The sequence below is a fragment of the Fulmarus glacialis genome, unplaced genomic scaffold (genome assembly GCF_000690835.1).
Source record: "Fulmarus glacialis isolate BGI_N327 unplaced genomic scaffold, ASM69083v1 scaffold14089, whole genome shotgun sequence".
In the NCBI taxonomy this organism is placed as follows: domain Eukaryota; kingdom Metazoa; phylum Chordata; class Aves; order Procellariiformes; family Procellariidae; genus Fulmarus; species Fulmarus glacialis.
Window position 1 is genome coordinate 1 of NW_009232708.1, and position 14,654 is coordinate 14,654.

General features: G+C 45.4%; 1 protein-coding gene across 1 annotated transcript; it reads left to right on the top strand.

The window, feature by feature from the left end:
- The first annotated feature begins 2,559 nt into the window (after positions 1–2,559).
- LOC104071469 (stonin-1) lies at positions 2,560–13,978 on the top strand. Its single transcript, XM_009585026.1, has 3 exons — positions 2,560–4,504; positions 13,226–13,428; positions 13,820–13,978. The coding sequence occupies exons 1-3, from the start codon at positions 2,560–2,562 to the stop codon at positions 13,892–13,894; spliced, it is 2,223 nt and encodes a 740-aa protein (XP_009583321.1). The 3' UTR covers positions 13,895–13,978.
- The last annotated feature ends 676 nt before the right edge of the window (positions 13,979–14,654 follow it).

Here is a 14,654-nt window from a genome sequence, read left to right on the forward strand (position 1 = left end):
GAAGGGCCGCGATTGCCCGGCTGCGGAACGCGCCGCCGTTCCCGCTGGGCTTCACGCCGAACCCCCGCGCCACCCCCGGAGCCCCCCCGGGGAGAAGGGCTTTCCCTCCCCTCGCTCGGCACGGTTTTTTTCTCTCGCTGGCCGTCCCTTATCTCTCGCAAACGCCGGAGGAGTTTTTAATGGCAGCCCTCTTTGAGGCTGCTGCCTAGTGCTCTCTATTCACCAGCGTGCCCCGCAGTCCTGGCTGTGAGAGAAAAAAGCCGCGCTCCGGGTGAGCCTCGTGTGCGCTGTCGCTACAAACGAGGTTTGTAAAGATGAAGGCAGGTCTGAAAACTTTGAAACTTCCCGATCTAGAAATAATCAATATATACGGCTGAAGGAGCAGCGCCGGCAGCCAGAGGGAAAGGAGGAGAAGGGTGTGGAACGGCAGGAAAAAATGATGACCAAGTCGGAGACCAAATAGCTGTGACTTTTCTTTCCATTGCTACGCTTTATTTTGACGAAGCGATTGTGTGGGTGAAGGGTACACTGGTAGTTGTGTGTGTCCGAGCTATGGGAGTCATTCGAAACTTGTTTGCTCCTTTTCTCTCTTTCTCTCTGTGTGAGTGGAGAGGAGAGTGCCTATAAAATAACTAGCATAGTGCAAATATTTTTACTGAACAAAAAGGTCGAGAGTTCAAAAAATAATGAAGGACCAGAGTCCTTCTCCATTGCGAGCTCTTGTTTGCTCGGCCGTGGAGTGAGCGGGCTGTGCCACAGGTGATGGTGCTTTCTTAAAGGCTATAAACTGGCCAAGAAGTAATGGGGAAATGGTAAAAAATAATGACTCGCAGCGTTAAGATTTCACTTGGCTGAACCTTGGCATCTCTAGAAACGAGCTGTGCTCTAAGCGCTACAGATAGAGAATGGCTTTTGTGGTTAAGCGATTATACGCTGTAGTGCTGTACAATAAATAAATGGCCTAACTATGGCTGTGTGTGCATGAAGGGGAATGGCTTTAAGTCATCGTTATCTAACCTTAATTAACAGAGTAACGTTTGTGCAGGTGGGTTTACCTATATGAACTCTGCCGGCCTTGTGCTTTCAGGCAAAGGTGAATATGTTCTGACATAACAAGAATAATTTTTTTTTCAAATGAACAATGTTTATCTGTGCCCTGTGGTGCTTCATTTTACTCGATTCCTCCATCATTAGCAATTTGTTGCTCGCTTCTTCATCAGTCAGGAGCGGTGGGGAGGAAAAACCTTGGGGACGACCTGTCCTGTGTAAGGATACAGTGAGTGTTTACATTTCAGTGCATGATTTAAAACCACAAAGGCAAGATTAATTATTTGCTGGTTGCAGTCCTGCTCCGAGGACATCTAGCCGAGCCCTTTACCAAAGATGCTTTGTTTGATGAAGTGTAGTTTATTAATTGTTTAAAGACCTGTACTTTTTCCAGGCTGCCAGCCAATTCACTGCTTAGCAGATGCGTACGTTGTTACTTGGCCTTGACTTGTGTTTCACCGGTGTTTTATCTCGGGTGGATGCTTGTAGTCTACCCTTCATCAGGGATGTATCGCTCACCCTTAGGGCTAATTCTTTCTTGTTTGTAAGTCTAATGCTCTTCCATCCCCCCTCTAACTTTACTCTGACACGTCCAGTCTCTAAGAGCGTAAGTCGGGGTTGAAGGAACTGACGTGAAGCGATTCCTGCCCAGGTCTGGAAGGCGTCTGGGACCAACCCGCGCACCCCGCTCCTGGCAGGAGGCACCTCCGGTGGCAGCGTGGAGCGGGTGATGAGCCGCATCCCGGTTCTGGTGGCTACAATACGCTCCCTGCTGCCTCTCACCTGGGGATGCTCATGCCCTGTCGCCTGTGCCCATCGCACGAGGGGACCGTCGGCCTGGGAGGGACCTCAGGAACTGGCCGTTCACTGCGCACGTTATCTTGGTGGGCTGGTCCTGCCCTGACGGCTGTAGTATGTGTACCTTTGCCATCAGCACTGAGTTGCTACAGCTTCTCAACAACAAGAAAAATATCCCCCCTCATCCTCCTAATTTTGTTCTTGGAAGCAGCTGCACTATTCTTAGTAAAGCGCTGTTTTGTTTAAGGGTGGGATGGAGGGGAAACCTCACCCGGAGCAGAGGCCTAGTATGGAAAATCTCTGTCCGTGTGACAAGCTACAGATACGCAGTATAGTAGAAAGTAGTATGCAAGCAGTCCTGTACAGCTGTGGGACTTTCTGCTCTCTCTGCTCTGGAGGCTGCATACATCAGATACGCTGAAGAGCCCGTAAAGCTTAGGTCGCCCTTAGGTCCCCCACCTGGGAGAGCGGTGGGGATTCGTGGGGACTTCACCTGTTTCTACACGGCTGTCTCAGATTGTACATGTAAAACACAAAGTACACCGGATTTGTGAACTGCATGCACATTTTAAGCTTTGTGTGGTTTGAATTTTATAAGGGTTGGGTTTCTTTGTTTTGTCTTTCAAGAGAATTTATTTCCATTCATGTCTGTTGTTTCTTCGTAGATGGTTTGCGGGTGATACGTGTGCAAGTGCCTCAAGTTTCTCCTACAAGATGTGTTCCACAAATCCAGCAAATTGGGTCACCTTTGATGACGAGCCGCTCTTTCAGTCACCTCAGAAATCGGTTGATAATCAGAGTAGTTGTAAAGCAAACGGCCTTAAACTGAATCTGTCTAGTGTGCATGAGTCTTCAAGTAGATCATCTTCTACGGGCAGCACTCCACTCTCGTCTCCTGTAGTTGACTTCTACCTAAGCCCTGGACCCCCCAGCAACTCTCCACTTACTACACCTACCAGAGACTACCCAGGAAGTCCGTGCATCCCGAAGCCTGGGATTCACATCCTTTATCCCATCCCTGAATGGCCATCAAATGTTAACCTTCTTCCATCAGCCGGGAATTGCTCATCCCTAACCTCGCAGAAACTGAGCGGCCTTCCTTTGAACACCTCGCCTAATGACCATCCAGTTAAGACTTCGGTCTCCAAATCAACAGACGAAGGAAGCCCTAATCCGCCAGGAAGCTGCGAGGAGGTAGGAGAGTCGTCGTCGGCAGCGGGGCACTTTCCGTACTTCCAGAGCGACTGTGCTTTTTCCAGTCCCTTTTGGAAGGAAGGATGCTCGCTCAGCACATCGCCAGCTAATGTTAGCACACACAGGAAGGACAAAGCGCTCGACAGGAGCGTCTGTCATCCTAAAGACAAAGAAACTTGCCACGATCAGAAAAGCCTTAACCAGGGCTCCTTTAGCTACATCTGCGAGAGGCTTGAGCACCTGCAGGCCGATAGCTGCGATGCCGCGGGAAGCCCGCCCGACTCCGGCGCTCACGCGTGGCACAAGCTCTCCCCTGCCGTCCCACGCGGCCTCTTCAGGAGCCGGAAAGCCGATGGCTGGCCGTTCATGCTGAGGATTCCCGAAAAGAAGAACATGATGTCGTCTCGGCAATGGGGCCCTATTTACCTTAGTGTCCTAGCCGGAGGTGTACTGCAGATGTATTACGAAAAGGGCCTGGAGAAACCTTTCAGGGAGTTCCAGCTGCAGCCACACTGTAAGCTGTCCGAACCCAAATTGGAGAGCTATAACGTCTCGGGAAAAATCCATACCGTGAAGATCGAGTGCGTGTCTTACACAGAGAAAAGGAGGTATCATCCCAAAGTAGAAGTGATCCATGAGCCGGAGGTTGAGCAGATGTTAAAGCTGGGCACTACAGATTACAACGACTTCACCGATTTTCTCGTAACGGTCGAGGAAGAGCTGATGAAACTTCCTACCGTTTCTAGACAAAAGAGGAATTATGAAGAGCAAGAAATGACTCTGGAAATAGTGGATAACTTTTGGGGGAAAGTCACTAAGGTGGAAGGAAAACTCATAGAAAGCGCCGTCATCACGCACATTTACTGCTTGTGTTTTGTGAATGGAAGCGCCGACTGCTTTCTAACCCTGAACGACCTGGAGCTCCAGAAGAGGGACGAGCGTTACTTCGAGAAGGAGGAGGAGAAGAAATGGATCGATATTCTCGATTGCCATTTCCATAACTGTGTCAAAGCGCAGGAATTCGAGCAATCGCGAACTATTAAGTTCACGCCCCCGGATGCCTGTAGGCTGGAACTGATGCGTTTCAGGACACGGTACAACGGGCAAGACCTTCCCTTTTCTGTGAAGGCAGCGGTAGTGGTTCAGGGGGCGTATGTTGAACTTCAGGCTTTTATCAACATGTCTTCCACTGCTCCGATCCCAACGCGTTTACCCTCTCTGAAACACTGTGAAAACGTTATGATACGCTTTCCCGTTCCCACGCAGTGGATCAAGGCACTTTGGACCACGAACCTCCAAAGGCACAAGTCCCTAAAAGCGAAAATGAATAGGAGAGCGTGCCTTGGCGCTTTACACGAGGTTGAATCTGATCCCGTAATACAAGTCTCGGTTGGAACAGCAAAATACGAGAGTGCCTACAGGGCTGTTGTGTGGAAGATAGACAGGCTTCCAGATAAAAACTCAAGTAAATAATTTGCGCTATAAAATGACGGGCTTGGCTGCACGTCTTCACTGGTTTTATGCTTGTGTGCCTCCATCAGCTTCCGTAGTTTGGGTTTTTATCTGTGCGGTGGTATTGGTAGAAGCTGGAGTAACCTTTTAGGAAAAAGAGAATATAGCCTTTTTTCTTTTTTAAAAAAAAGGACATTTGCCTAATTTATTCAATGAAGGCGGATGTATTATTGTCAGTAATTACAAGCGTGCAGTATCATGGAAGTGGATCTCATCATTCTGAGTAAACCTCAAGTCTGTAGTAAGAAATACATGGTTTTAAAATTCCAATTTTCAGTCATGTTACCAGATTAATAGCCCTATATAGTACTTTTCTAAAGGCATAAAAATTCTTGAGGAATACAGCGTCTGCTTCAAGTTCTGTAGAGTGAAGGCATTTGATCCTTTGCTTAGATATGCATTATGTGTATTTGAGGCTTTGGGAATCTGTGTAAGACAAGGGCATCTATTAAAGCATTTTGCCGAAAATATCTGTAAAATCTGTACTTGTAAGAAGGGGGTAAATGTGTAGTATTAACAAATGGATTGGCCTAGTCTTGTAGTATCCTAACTGTCTGGACTAACTATGGCTTTAAAACGTCCAGAAAAGATTAAATCTTCTTAAGTCCTGGTTTCAGGTATGCTAATACTAAGTTGACGTATCGACTCCTAGGTTCTGACAGCTAGATGTGTGTGCAGGTGAGAGTTAACATTCAAAACTATTAAAAAAAAAAAAAAAAAAAAAAAAAAGAAAAAAGAGTAAAGGCAAAAAAACTCCCGAGGATATTTTTTTCCTCATTTTTAACTAATTATAAGTTTTATTTAATCTGACCTGTTGTTTAGGTAATTATGACTTTTATTTTATTTTATTTTTTTACAGTTTGATATTTGATATTTGAATTCTGATTGATATTTCAGTGACAGAAGTAACAGATCGACAGAAAAAAATGAGGCAGGAACAAATGAAAAGGGAATATTATCCTGAGGCTATATATGAACTAGATTGCTTGCTTTTGGTATTAAAACAGCATTTGAAAGCATCCTACCTCAACATGCTAATGTGGCAGTTGTGAGAGTATGAACGGCTACTGGCAGATGAGAGCTACTATTTTTACAAATGATGCTGCGTGGAAATACTGGTCCCTTTTGCGTGCAGACTGGGTCTTGCTTAGGCCGTGAGGTCTCTCAAGCCTCGAGCAACTGTGCCTTTCGATTTCTATTGATGCGCACCGCGGCAGGAACAGCACGAACGCCGCTGTGGGAAGATTCAGAAATGACGTCGTGCTAACGCCATCTCTGTTTTTCCCCTTCTTTTGCTTTGGAAGAAGCTGTGGTCGGCTTGGACCTGTGGCTAATGCCGTATGGTTCCTCCCGAATTGGCTGAGCCCTGCCTTTTCCACGCTGCTTGTTAGCCGGCTATCGCACGCTCTGCTCGGAGAGGATGCCGGTGGCTGCCAAGCAATGGGCAGCGGGAGAGCAGAGGAGACGCGGCATCGGCAGACGGGCTAACGCAAGGCAGGGAGCCAAGCCAGAATTAATGGTGGGGGGAGAGAAATGACCGAGAGAGGGGAGATAAGGGGAGGCAGTAAGGGAGGGGTTGGGGAGACTGGAAAGTGGACAGGGAGGGCAGAGGAGTTGATGGGGAGATGTGGGAGAACCAGTGGGCAGAAGAAGATTCTTCAGGTCTTCAAAATCTGTAGATACGGGTGTCTTGTACTCCAGGCTTCAGGGATTTGCACTGTGCTGCTGTGGCCCGTGTGTTTTCCCAAGGCTTACGGGACTGACTGTTCGGGTAGCTCTTAGTGCTCTTTGCTATTTAATGTAGGTTTGCTTCTGCAAAATCAAGTCAGCAATTTAGTCAGGCAATTTTAAAGACGATTATAAGTCTTCCAAAGCTTTAATTCCCTGCAGTTCACTCACCTTAAGATTTGATGTGCACAATTAACTTCAGATTTATATTATTTGAAAGTAAGAACTGTTTTTTGTGGCATTCTACAGCTTTGCATTATTTTCTACCAGTAGCTTAAACTTTTGACATTTGAATAATTCCTGTGGCTGAGATCTGCAAAATCATTTGTATCCTTGAGATGTTCATGCGTTTGAAAAAACATTTCGGTAGTAATACTGCCTGGTCAAATTTTAAACCTCTCTATCAAGTTTTCTGTATGCACTTAAGAGTTTAAAAATAGAGTTGTCCCAAGGCATGCCAAAAATCTGGAGGCAGTCAAACTAATAGAAATATGTAAACTTTCATAATACATTTACTGCAGGGAGAAAAACATGCTGAGGCTTTTGCTTTCAAAAAGGCTTTGTCCAAGGCTTCTTAAAAAAAAAAAAAAAAAAAAGGGAAAAGGAAAGGTTGCCTGCAGTTATATTGTGACTCCATTTATAGACATTGAAATATGTTAGTATCCACTGGATTCTACTAAAGTGCTTCCTTGGAAGAGTGCTGGGCAAGCGAAGTCGATGTGAGCTGCGAGATACCCCAGATTTTTAAAAGCTGCCTATGCTTTTTCAGATATATAAATGGAGAGTTTGGAGCCCGAGTGTTAGCATTATTTTAAAAAAAAAAAAAAAAAAAAAAGTTAAAAAACTGTAGACTTTGAAGAGTGGGTCCAATGAAATTCCTGCAAATTGAGGCTACATTTGTGAAATCGGGGCATTGTATAAGGAAATGTAGAACACACTGTGATTTCAGCACAGTACTGGGGCCAGGCTTTGCACTGGAGAAGCTGTATGCGCCTCTGTCGCCCAGGCAGCTGGGGAGAGACTAGACTTCGAAACCCTGTGTTTTAATCTCTTGCTGTGTAAATTTGTGGCCTGCGGTGTTTCCTGCTAGGACACCTCCATCCTTGGGCCGTTGTGTAAAGCAACAGTTCTTCAGCTGATTATTTCTCCTTTTCTTCTGCATCGTGGAGCCACGCTGAGGACGCGCTGATTAAGCCACAGAGAGAAATGGAGCCAGGGGAGCTTGTGGCTGCTGGCAGCCTTTAGCATCTGAGCATGGACTCAAGTGTGGGAGGTGAAGTGGCACCCAGCAACCTTCAGCTGCCACTTTTTTGTTTTCTAAACTGTCTAGGTGGAAACTCCAAGCCATGGCTTTGTTTGGTGGGCTCCATCCCTGCCCAGCCACCTCCTTCTGGCACCAGCACCGTTGCAAACTGCTCCTTGGCAGTTGTACCTTCCCATTCCCCTATTTCCCAGAATGTTGGATAAATGCACCCATTTAGACACAGCTGCAGGAATTGTTAACTTCTGACAGTCCTCATGTAAATCCATTCTTAGTAATTGTTGATGTTCAAAATAAGGCTTTTAGAACTGGACATATTCTGACAAAATTAGAATTACTACTTAACTAAAATAACCGAAACATTTTTTTGACCTAAATTGCTTGGCTTCATGAGGCTTTCTCGGATCAAGGTTGCTTGAATGCTACTCATACAGGTTAATAGGGGATAAATAGTGTGAGTAAATGCAACAAAGTTAGGTTATTAATTGCTTGTGAAGTGCTATATGAATGCTAAATGAAGCTTTGAATCTAGTTTCATAGTTTTACTGATTTGTTTGTTTGTTTTGGCTTTTTTGTTGTTATTCTTCAGAGAAAGCAAGAATTTGGAACATTTTTAGGAAATAAGAGCCAAATTTTCAGATGTAAGACAGGAAAGACTTAGGTCTCTGAATTCACAAAAGACATTAACAAGTTGTCTAGACACCTAAATGCCAGGGTTTCTGTCTCCTAAGTTAGCTAGTAAAAGCTCAGTTATCTCCCTAAATTATCTTTCAGGAGTGATTCAATTCCATCAGGCCAGATGGTCATGTCTCCACAATGCCTGCTGGGCCACATTTTGGATAGCTGGGCTCGCATCTGAATATGTTGTCTTAGCTTCCACTGGGCAACTGTACAGACTTCAACCACGCCTGCTTCATCCAGCTTGTCTTTCCACACCACTACCTTTTTTCTGGCCGACATCTTGCTTATTCAGCATTACAGGTTTTTCTGCAAAAGGATCTTGTGCATGCAGCCCCTCTTTCTTCTTCTAACTCCAGTGTAATACAAGGCCTGGGAAACAACAGTTTCATGGAGCAGAGATGACAAGGACTGGCCAGTTTTAGGTGAAAACTAAGACAATGGTCACCGTCTCCCAAAGTGTTGGTTGATCGCTTTGCTGTCTGACAGCCGATGGGAAGAAGTAGCTCCATGCTCCTACCACAGCCCAGCAGTGGGCAGAGGAACTTCTCCACAAGCGAAGTGGTGAGTACCTCCTTCTGACATTGACGTTGGTGCACGAGACGGATGGGCTGGGGGGAACCCTGTGTTTTGGGAGTAGGCAAAAAGGTCCAGTGGAGGCTGCTCCAGAGGACCCAGGGCAGTAACTAGATCCCAAAACTATCATCTCTACCTTTGCAGGTTACCACCTAGGGGAAAGAAAGGACTCCAGAACTCGTCGGATCCCAACACTGAAACCATCTCATGGGTGTGGGTTAGCTGGAATATAAACCCAGAGGTTTTTTTTTAAGTGCTATATGGTACTGAACCACAACTGTGCCATGTCTAACACAGGAGCCTTTAGCAGCAGACCAAGAGGAATGGCCCATTTATGCCTGGGCTTAAGTGGACATCTACCATCCAACATTTACTATACCTATCCACAAAAATTCCAAGCAGTGGTTATTTCTGGAGTACCTTTCTCAGAAGACAAAATAATTTTCCAGACAATTCCCATTGCTACTTGTTTCTCCATAGACCTCCCTCCCACAACAGGAAGATGCTGAATTTGATCTCCAAAAGCCATTAGATCTACACCCTTTTACTACTACCACAAATGGACTCCAAACAAGATGCTACTGCTCTTGGACAAACCCTTTCTCCTCACATCCTTGGTCAACCATAGCCTCAGAGGCAGAGCGCACCGCTTTCCTGGCCAGGGCATGATGTGCCATCTTAGTGTTGCGACTGCTGCTATGAAGGACCCTTCACTTGAGGCTGACATGCAGTCTGTGCATGCCGACCCAGGAAACAGCACAAAGACCAGGTCAAGTAAGCGCGTTGCCAAGCTGCAGCCCAGCGCCACCACTGGAAAGCGGAGCAGGTCCTGGAGTCAAGAGGAGCACAGCTTGGGTGGGCTGTGGTACCACAGATGGGATGACGTCTCAGAGTTTGGCTGTGGAATGGGGTGCTGCTTCTGGTCTCCTTCACCGCTGGTGTTGCTGTCACCACAGCTGTTGCTGGGACGATGGCAGATTCAAGGATGGAGAGGCCCACCCCAACAGGGGGCTCGTTCCACCAGGTCCAGGCAGTCTGGAACAGGGACTGTGGACCAAGAGAGTGTTAGTGCGGGAGAAATGGGCTTGGACACAGCAAGAGATGACCAGCAGCAGATAGTGAACAAGGCCCACATCACAGAGGTGTACAGATCGGACCTGTCTCCGTGTACATGAGTGACGAAGAGCCGTCTCCTCCTAACACTTGTTAGTCCTCCTCCAATTTCCTTCTCAAGGAGCTGGCAGGTGGTTGTAATGTTTGTTTCTGACTTTGTTCCCTCCTCTGTTTCAGCAATAAAGTCCCTAATGTTATAGTTTTACCCATCTCTGTGTATTGTATTACTGTCCTGAGACTTTAGCCACACGCTGCGTCCCCGTGGCATTGCACTCCTTTGCCTAAGACCTTTACGAGCTTGCAAGCCGGGTATCTTTGTGCTTTAGTGCCTTGAAGGACCCTGTCCCGTAGCGTGCTCCAGGGTGTGAGTAATGTCTCGCACACGCCGGTAGCGCTGATTTAGCACAAATCAGTCAGCCCTCCTACTCCACCCCCATACCAGCATTGCCATACAGCTGCGTGGGTGACTCTGAGCCCGATTCATGTGCGAGTGAACTAAGCGGTAGGCTTTTACATAAAAAGGAGGTGACGGTACTGCTGCTTTTGGTCATGGGCCATGGTTTGGGTGGTGGTTGTCATGTTTTTTAACTGTGTGTGGGTTATAAAGCGTTGTGCCTTGACTGGTGCGGCAGGTAGGTTGCAAAGTCTGCAAGGAGGGGTGAGGTTTTTCTGTCTGATCTCTCCAGCCTGTCCTGCTCGGTCAGGTTTCCTTCCCTCTGTGCTGGCTTTGGTGATGGCCGTTGCTGGGCACCTACTTCTCCCCACTCACCTTAAAGGTGCTACTGTACTGGACGTACGTAGGGGAGCTTCATTCCCAAAACTCAGGACCTACACATTTTTTGTCTGCAACAAAAGATCCCTTTTATGGATCTGCCCTTGCATTTATGAGTGCAAGTTGTATTACCTCTTCCAACAATTTCTGTAACCAGTTCCTTATGAGGACGTATTAGAGCCGTACTTTGGTAGAAAGAAGCAGCTAGTCCCATTTGGGGAGTGGGTGCTGGCTCTCCATCGTGATACACGTTTCTTTAAAGGCGCCTGGGAGACTTCATGGCCCGTGGCTGATAACTCTTCCATGGTGCAGGACTCCAGTTGGTGTGTATATAGCATTATTTTCTAAAATCCAGTTCAGGTTTTCTTTGAACATTACAAGTAGTTATGTAAAAAAGCAGCATTTAGGATAAGGATCGAATGCGATGTGCTGCTGGAAGCAAGCCTGCCGGGGATGCTTGTAACTCAGCCATGTACAGAGTCCAGATGGTGAAGGACTGCACTTGCCCAGGGACATGCCCCTAGTCCAACGTGGTGGCTGTAAATGCTGCTATGTTTCGGTGTGCGTGCCTTTGGGGTCAACCGAACAGAGAGGGGAACACTTGCAGTCAGCAAACAGCTTTTAAAGCTACTGATTATTGTTGTTATTACACATGGAAAACAGCAGGGGGGAGAAAAAGAGTTGGAGACCTCCCCCATCTAGAGTTCAGGGGCTGATAAGCCAAAGGACACTTCCGATTCCTTTCTCCCCTTCCCTCACCTTTTCTTCCAGGCAGTCAAGTTTTAACTGTGCCGTTGAGTGTAACAGCAAGGAAGAGGGAGGGAATTATTAATTATACTAATCATATAATTAGTCAAAAGGAAAACAAAATGTTAAATGTTTTAGTGAGTATGATTAAGACAAGCGCGAATTTCATGCTCTTTACGCCTTGATTTTTGGGAACCCATTGACTCTATGTCGGACTTGGAATGAAATCTGGAGGACGGTTTATTGAATTAGACTTCGTTCTGGTGAAGTCAGAGACACATGTGTTTGACAGAACTCTGCCCATCAAACCGCTTAAACGTAAATTAAATCCTAAAATCAGAACTGGCTTGGGCAGGCTGTGAGGCAGGTTGCAGGGAAAACCTGCAGCACAGACCAGAGGATGCACCCAGCCCAAGGCTCCCAGGAGCAACAGAGATGTAGCTTTTTAAATTTATTTTTGCCTTACGAAATGCCCATGAGCCTGTGGAGTGTTACAGCGATTTTTCCCACGGGATGGATAAAGCTCAGTCTATGTTAACTCCATCCTCAGTATTTCCTTCATTCCGATACGAAATTGATTCCTGCCACCGGAGAAAGTGAGTGCATAAAGAATGGGACATTTTTGCCTGAACTTTCAGATGCTGTTCAGTATAATGGATGAAAACCAAATATACACTGCTAGGCTTGCCTTTGACAAAACATGGCCAGTCCTTTCTCTGCTTTTTTTTTTTTTGCGCCTGCAGCCAAAAGGTAGGTAGTTGGCTATGCTGATGCTTAAAATCCTGGAGAGGAGGGGAAACGGAGGATTACTGCTTTTTGCCTTGAAGAATTTGGAGAGGCAGCTATGTCATAAATGATTCTTTTCATTACATTATATTATACTGCTTTCATGCACATAGTGAGCCTGCTGACCTCCGTTTCTTTGGAAAGCAGGCTTTCCATCCCGGTGTTCCTGTGTGCCAGGAGGAGGAGAAATGCTTTCCCTTACCATTGCGACATAAAAAAAATGCTAAAGCAAGTGATCCCGAGGATCTAAGGCTAGATTAAAGTAATTTAGGATATGCTGCAGTACATGGGCAGTCCTTCAAGACTCTGCTTTATAACGTGACAGTTACTTTAGTAATACTTTTGTTTGGAAGAAACAGAGTATGTTCTTTTCCCATAACAAACCAAGTCCAGGTAGCCCTTATCCTGTCAGCTGGGATGTATCTTGTTTGAGCAGCACTTTGAGCTGCACCTTTATCTTCCTGCCGTAGACGGGCACGGAGACAGACTGTAATAAATGATGTTACACAAGATAGCTGTAGTACTTGAAATAAACACTCCAGTAAAATTCCCACAGCAGAGAGCTCCGGAAAGGGTGGTTGTTGGACACAGGGAGGCATCTCTGCCTTGGCTAAGCTGGGGTCTTCCAATTTTTATTTTCCTACAATAGTAAGAAATGTATTGTTAAGTGAAAAATGAGATTCTTCTCTAATAGTCTGAATTTAGCAACTAATCCCTAAGTTTGTAATACTCTTCTCCTAATCAGAAGCTGGGAGGATCTGGTAAATCTTGTGCTAATTAATTTGTAAAACTGCAGTGATCGTGAAAAGTGTGCTGAAGCAGAGAAAAAATGAGTAAGGGACCGCCTTATGCCCAAGTAGTAAAAGATTATAGATAGAATAATGTTGTGTTATAAGAACAGCTCTGCATTAGTAAAAGATAGCGCTGTGCTCTCTTGCTAGCAGCTTAACCTTGCACTGTAAACAAAGAAAAGATAATTAACTGATGGTGTTTGGTTTTTTGTCTTTTCCAAGGTTCAGATCATCCACATAGCCTGTCTTACAAACTGGAACTCGGATCAGACCAGGAAATCCCGTCTGACTGGTATCCATTTGCTACTGTCCAGTTCGTCGTTCATGATACCTGTGCCTCAGGAACAGAAGTCAAGTCACTGGGCATAGAGAGTGATGTGCAGCCCCAGAAACACGTGGTTCAGAAAGCTTTTTACAATTGCCAGGTATTTTCAGGGCTATATTTTCAATGTTTTCCTCCTCTTCTTCCTACCCTTCTTCCTCCCCACTCCCCCATATGGTATTTGCAAAGCAAATGTGCTTTGTATTCTAAACATATTTTGCATGCAGTTGTGATAATTACTTTGAGCAAAAGAATCATTAAAAAATAATTCCTTGTCTGATCAAAGATGATGCTGAAAAACAGAACTGCAAATGCAGCATTGTTTTTCTTCAGTTGAGCTATTTTGGGGAGTACTGGTTTTGAAATCTGTTGGGTCTGGAAATGTTTTGATTCTGTGTCAAAGCTTTTATTCGTGCCGTTGCTGCAGATCACACTCTCAGTGCCCAATTATTTGCTAATTCTACCTGGGTTTTTTTTTTGTTTTCTAACTACAGGTTGAAATTGAAAAGAAGTGGATTAGGATTGATGGAGAAGATCCAGATAAGGCTGGCAACTGCCTAATGCAGTAAAAGAGGACAGGAGGCACCGTCAGAGGATATTAGTAGGAATCAATTTACATAGGAAATTCTATTGTTAGAAGAAGCGCAGTGACCTAGTTTAGGATAAACACGGTCATTGACTTTTTTTCTTTTTTTTAGTGCTTTTGGGTTTGATTCTGCAAACGAGTACGGGTTTGACTGGCCTGCATTCAAGTAAACTTCTTGTCATGGGAATGGCGGTATGAGTAAGGTCACCTTGTAAAGAGTTGCAGGATGTGAGCACTTAATTGACTGACTGTAATATATTATTTTCCTGTTGCGTACCTATGACTTGGGAATGATCTCATACTCCATATTGAAACCTAATAGCACTACTCAAAGAGTTCATGTCACTTGGACATATAATATTCAGCAATAAAAACTGCCAGAGCACTTATGTGCAGACCAGCATCTGTGTAAGGTCCAGCAGGAGCAATTACATTTTTTAGTGCTGTTTGAAAACCGAAATCCCCCGTGTTTCTGCTCCCCTCAATATACGTGAACAGAACAAGTCATAATATTATTCTCGACAAGAGCCTCAATTAATGGGTTGGAAACTGGGTGATTTCATTGGTAAAATGGGAAAAGTTCCTCTGCAATAATATTCTTCATTTTTCTGTGGCTGTGAGCGTTTCCTCCCCAGCACTTTATAGGTTCACTCAAAGTAATCTCTTGGGCAAAAAACCATATGGCAGATGTGATTGAAGTTTCTGTGCCAGCATTAGACAAATCTTTCTCGCTGCGGCAGCAA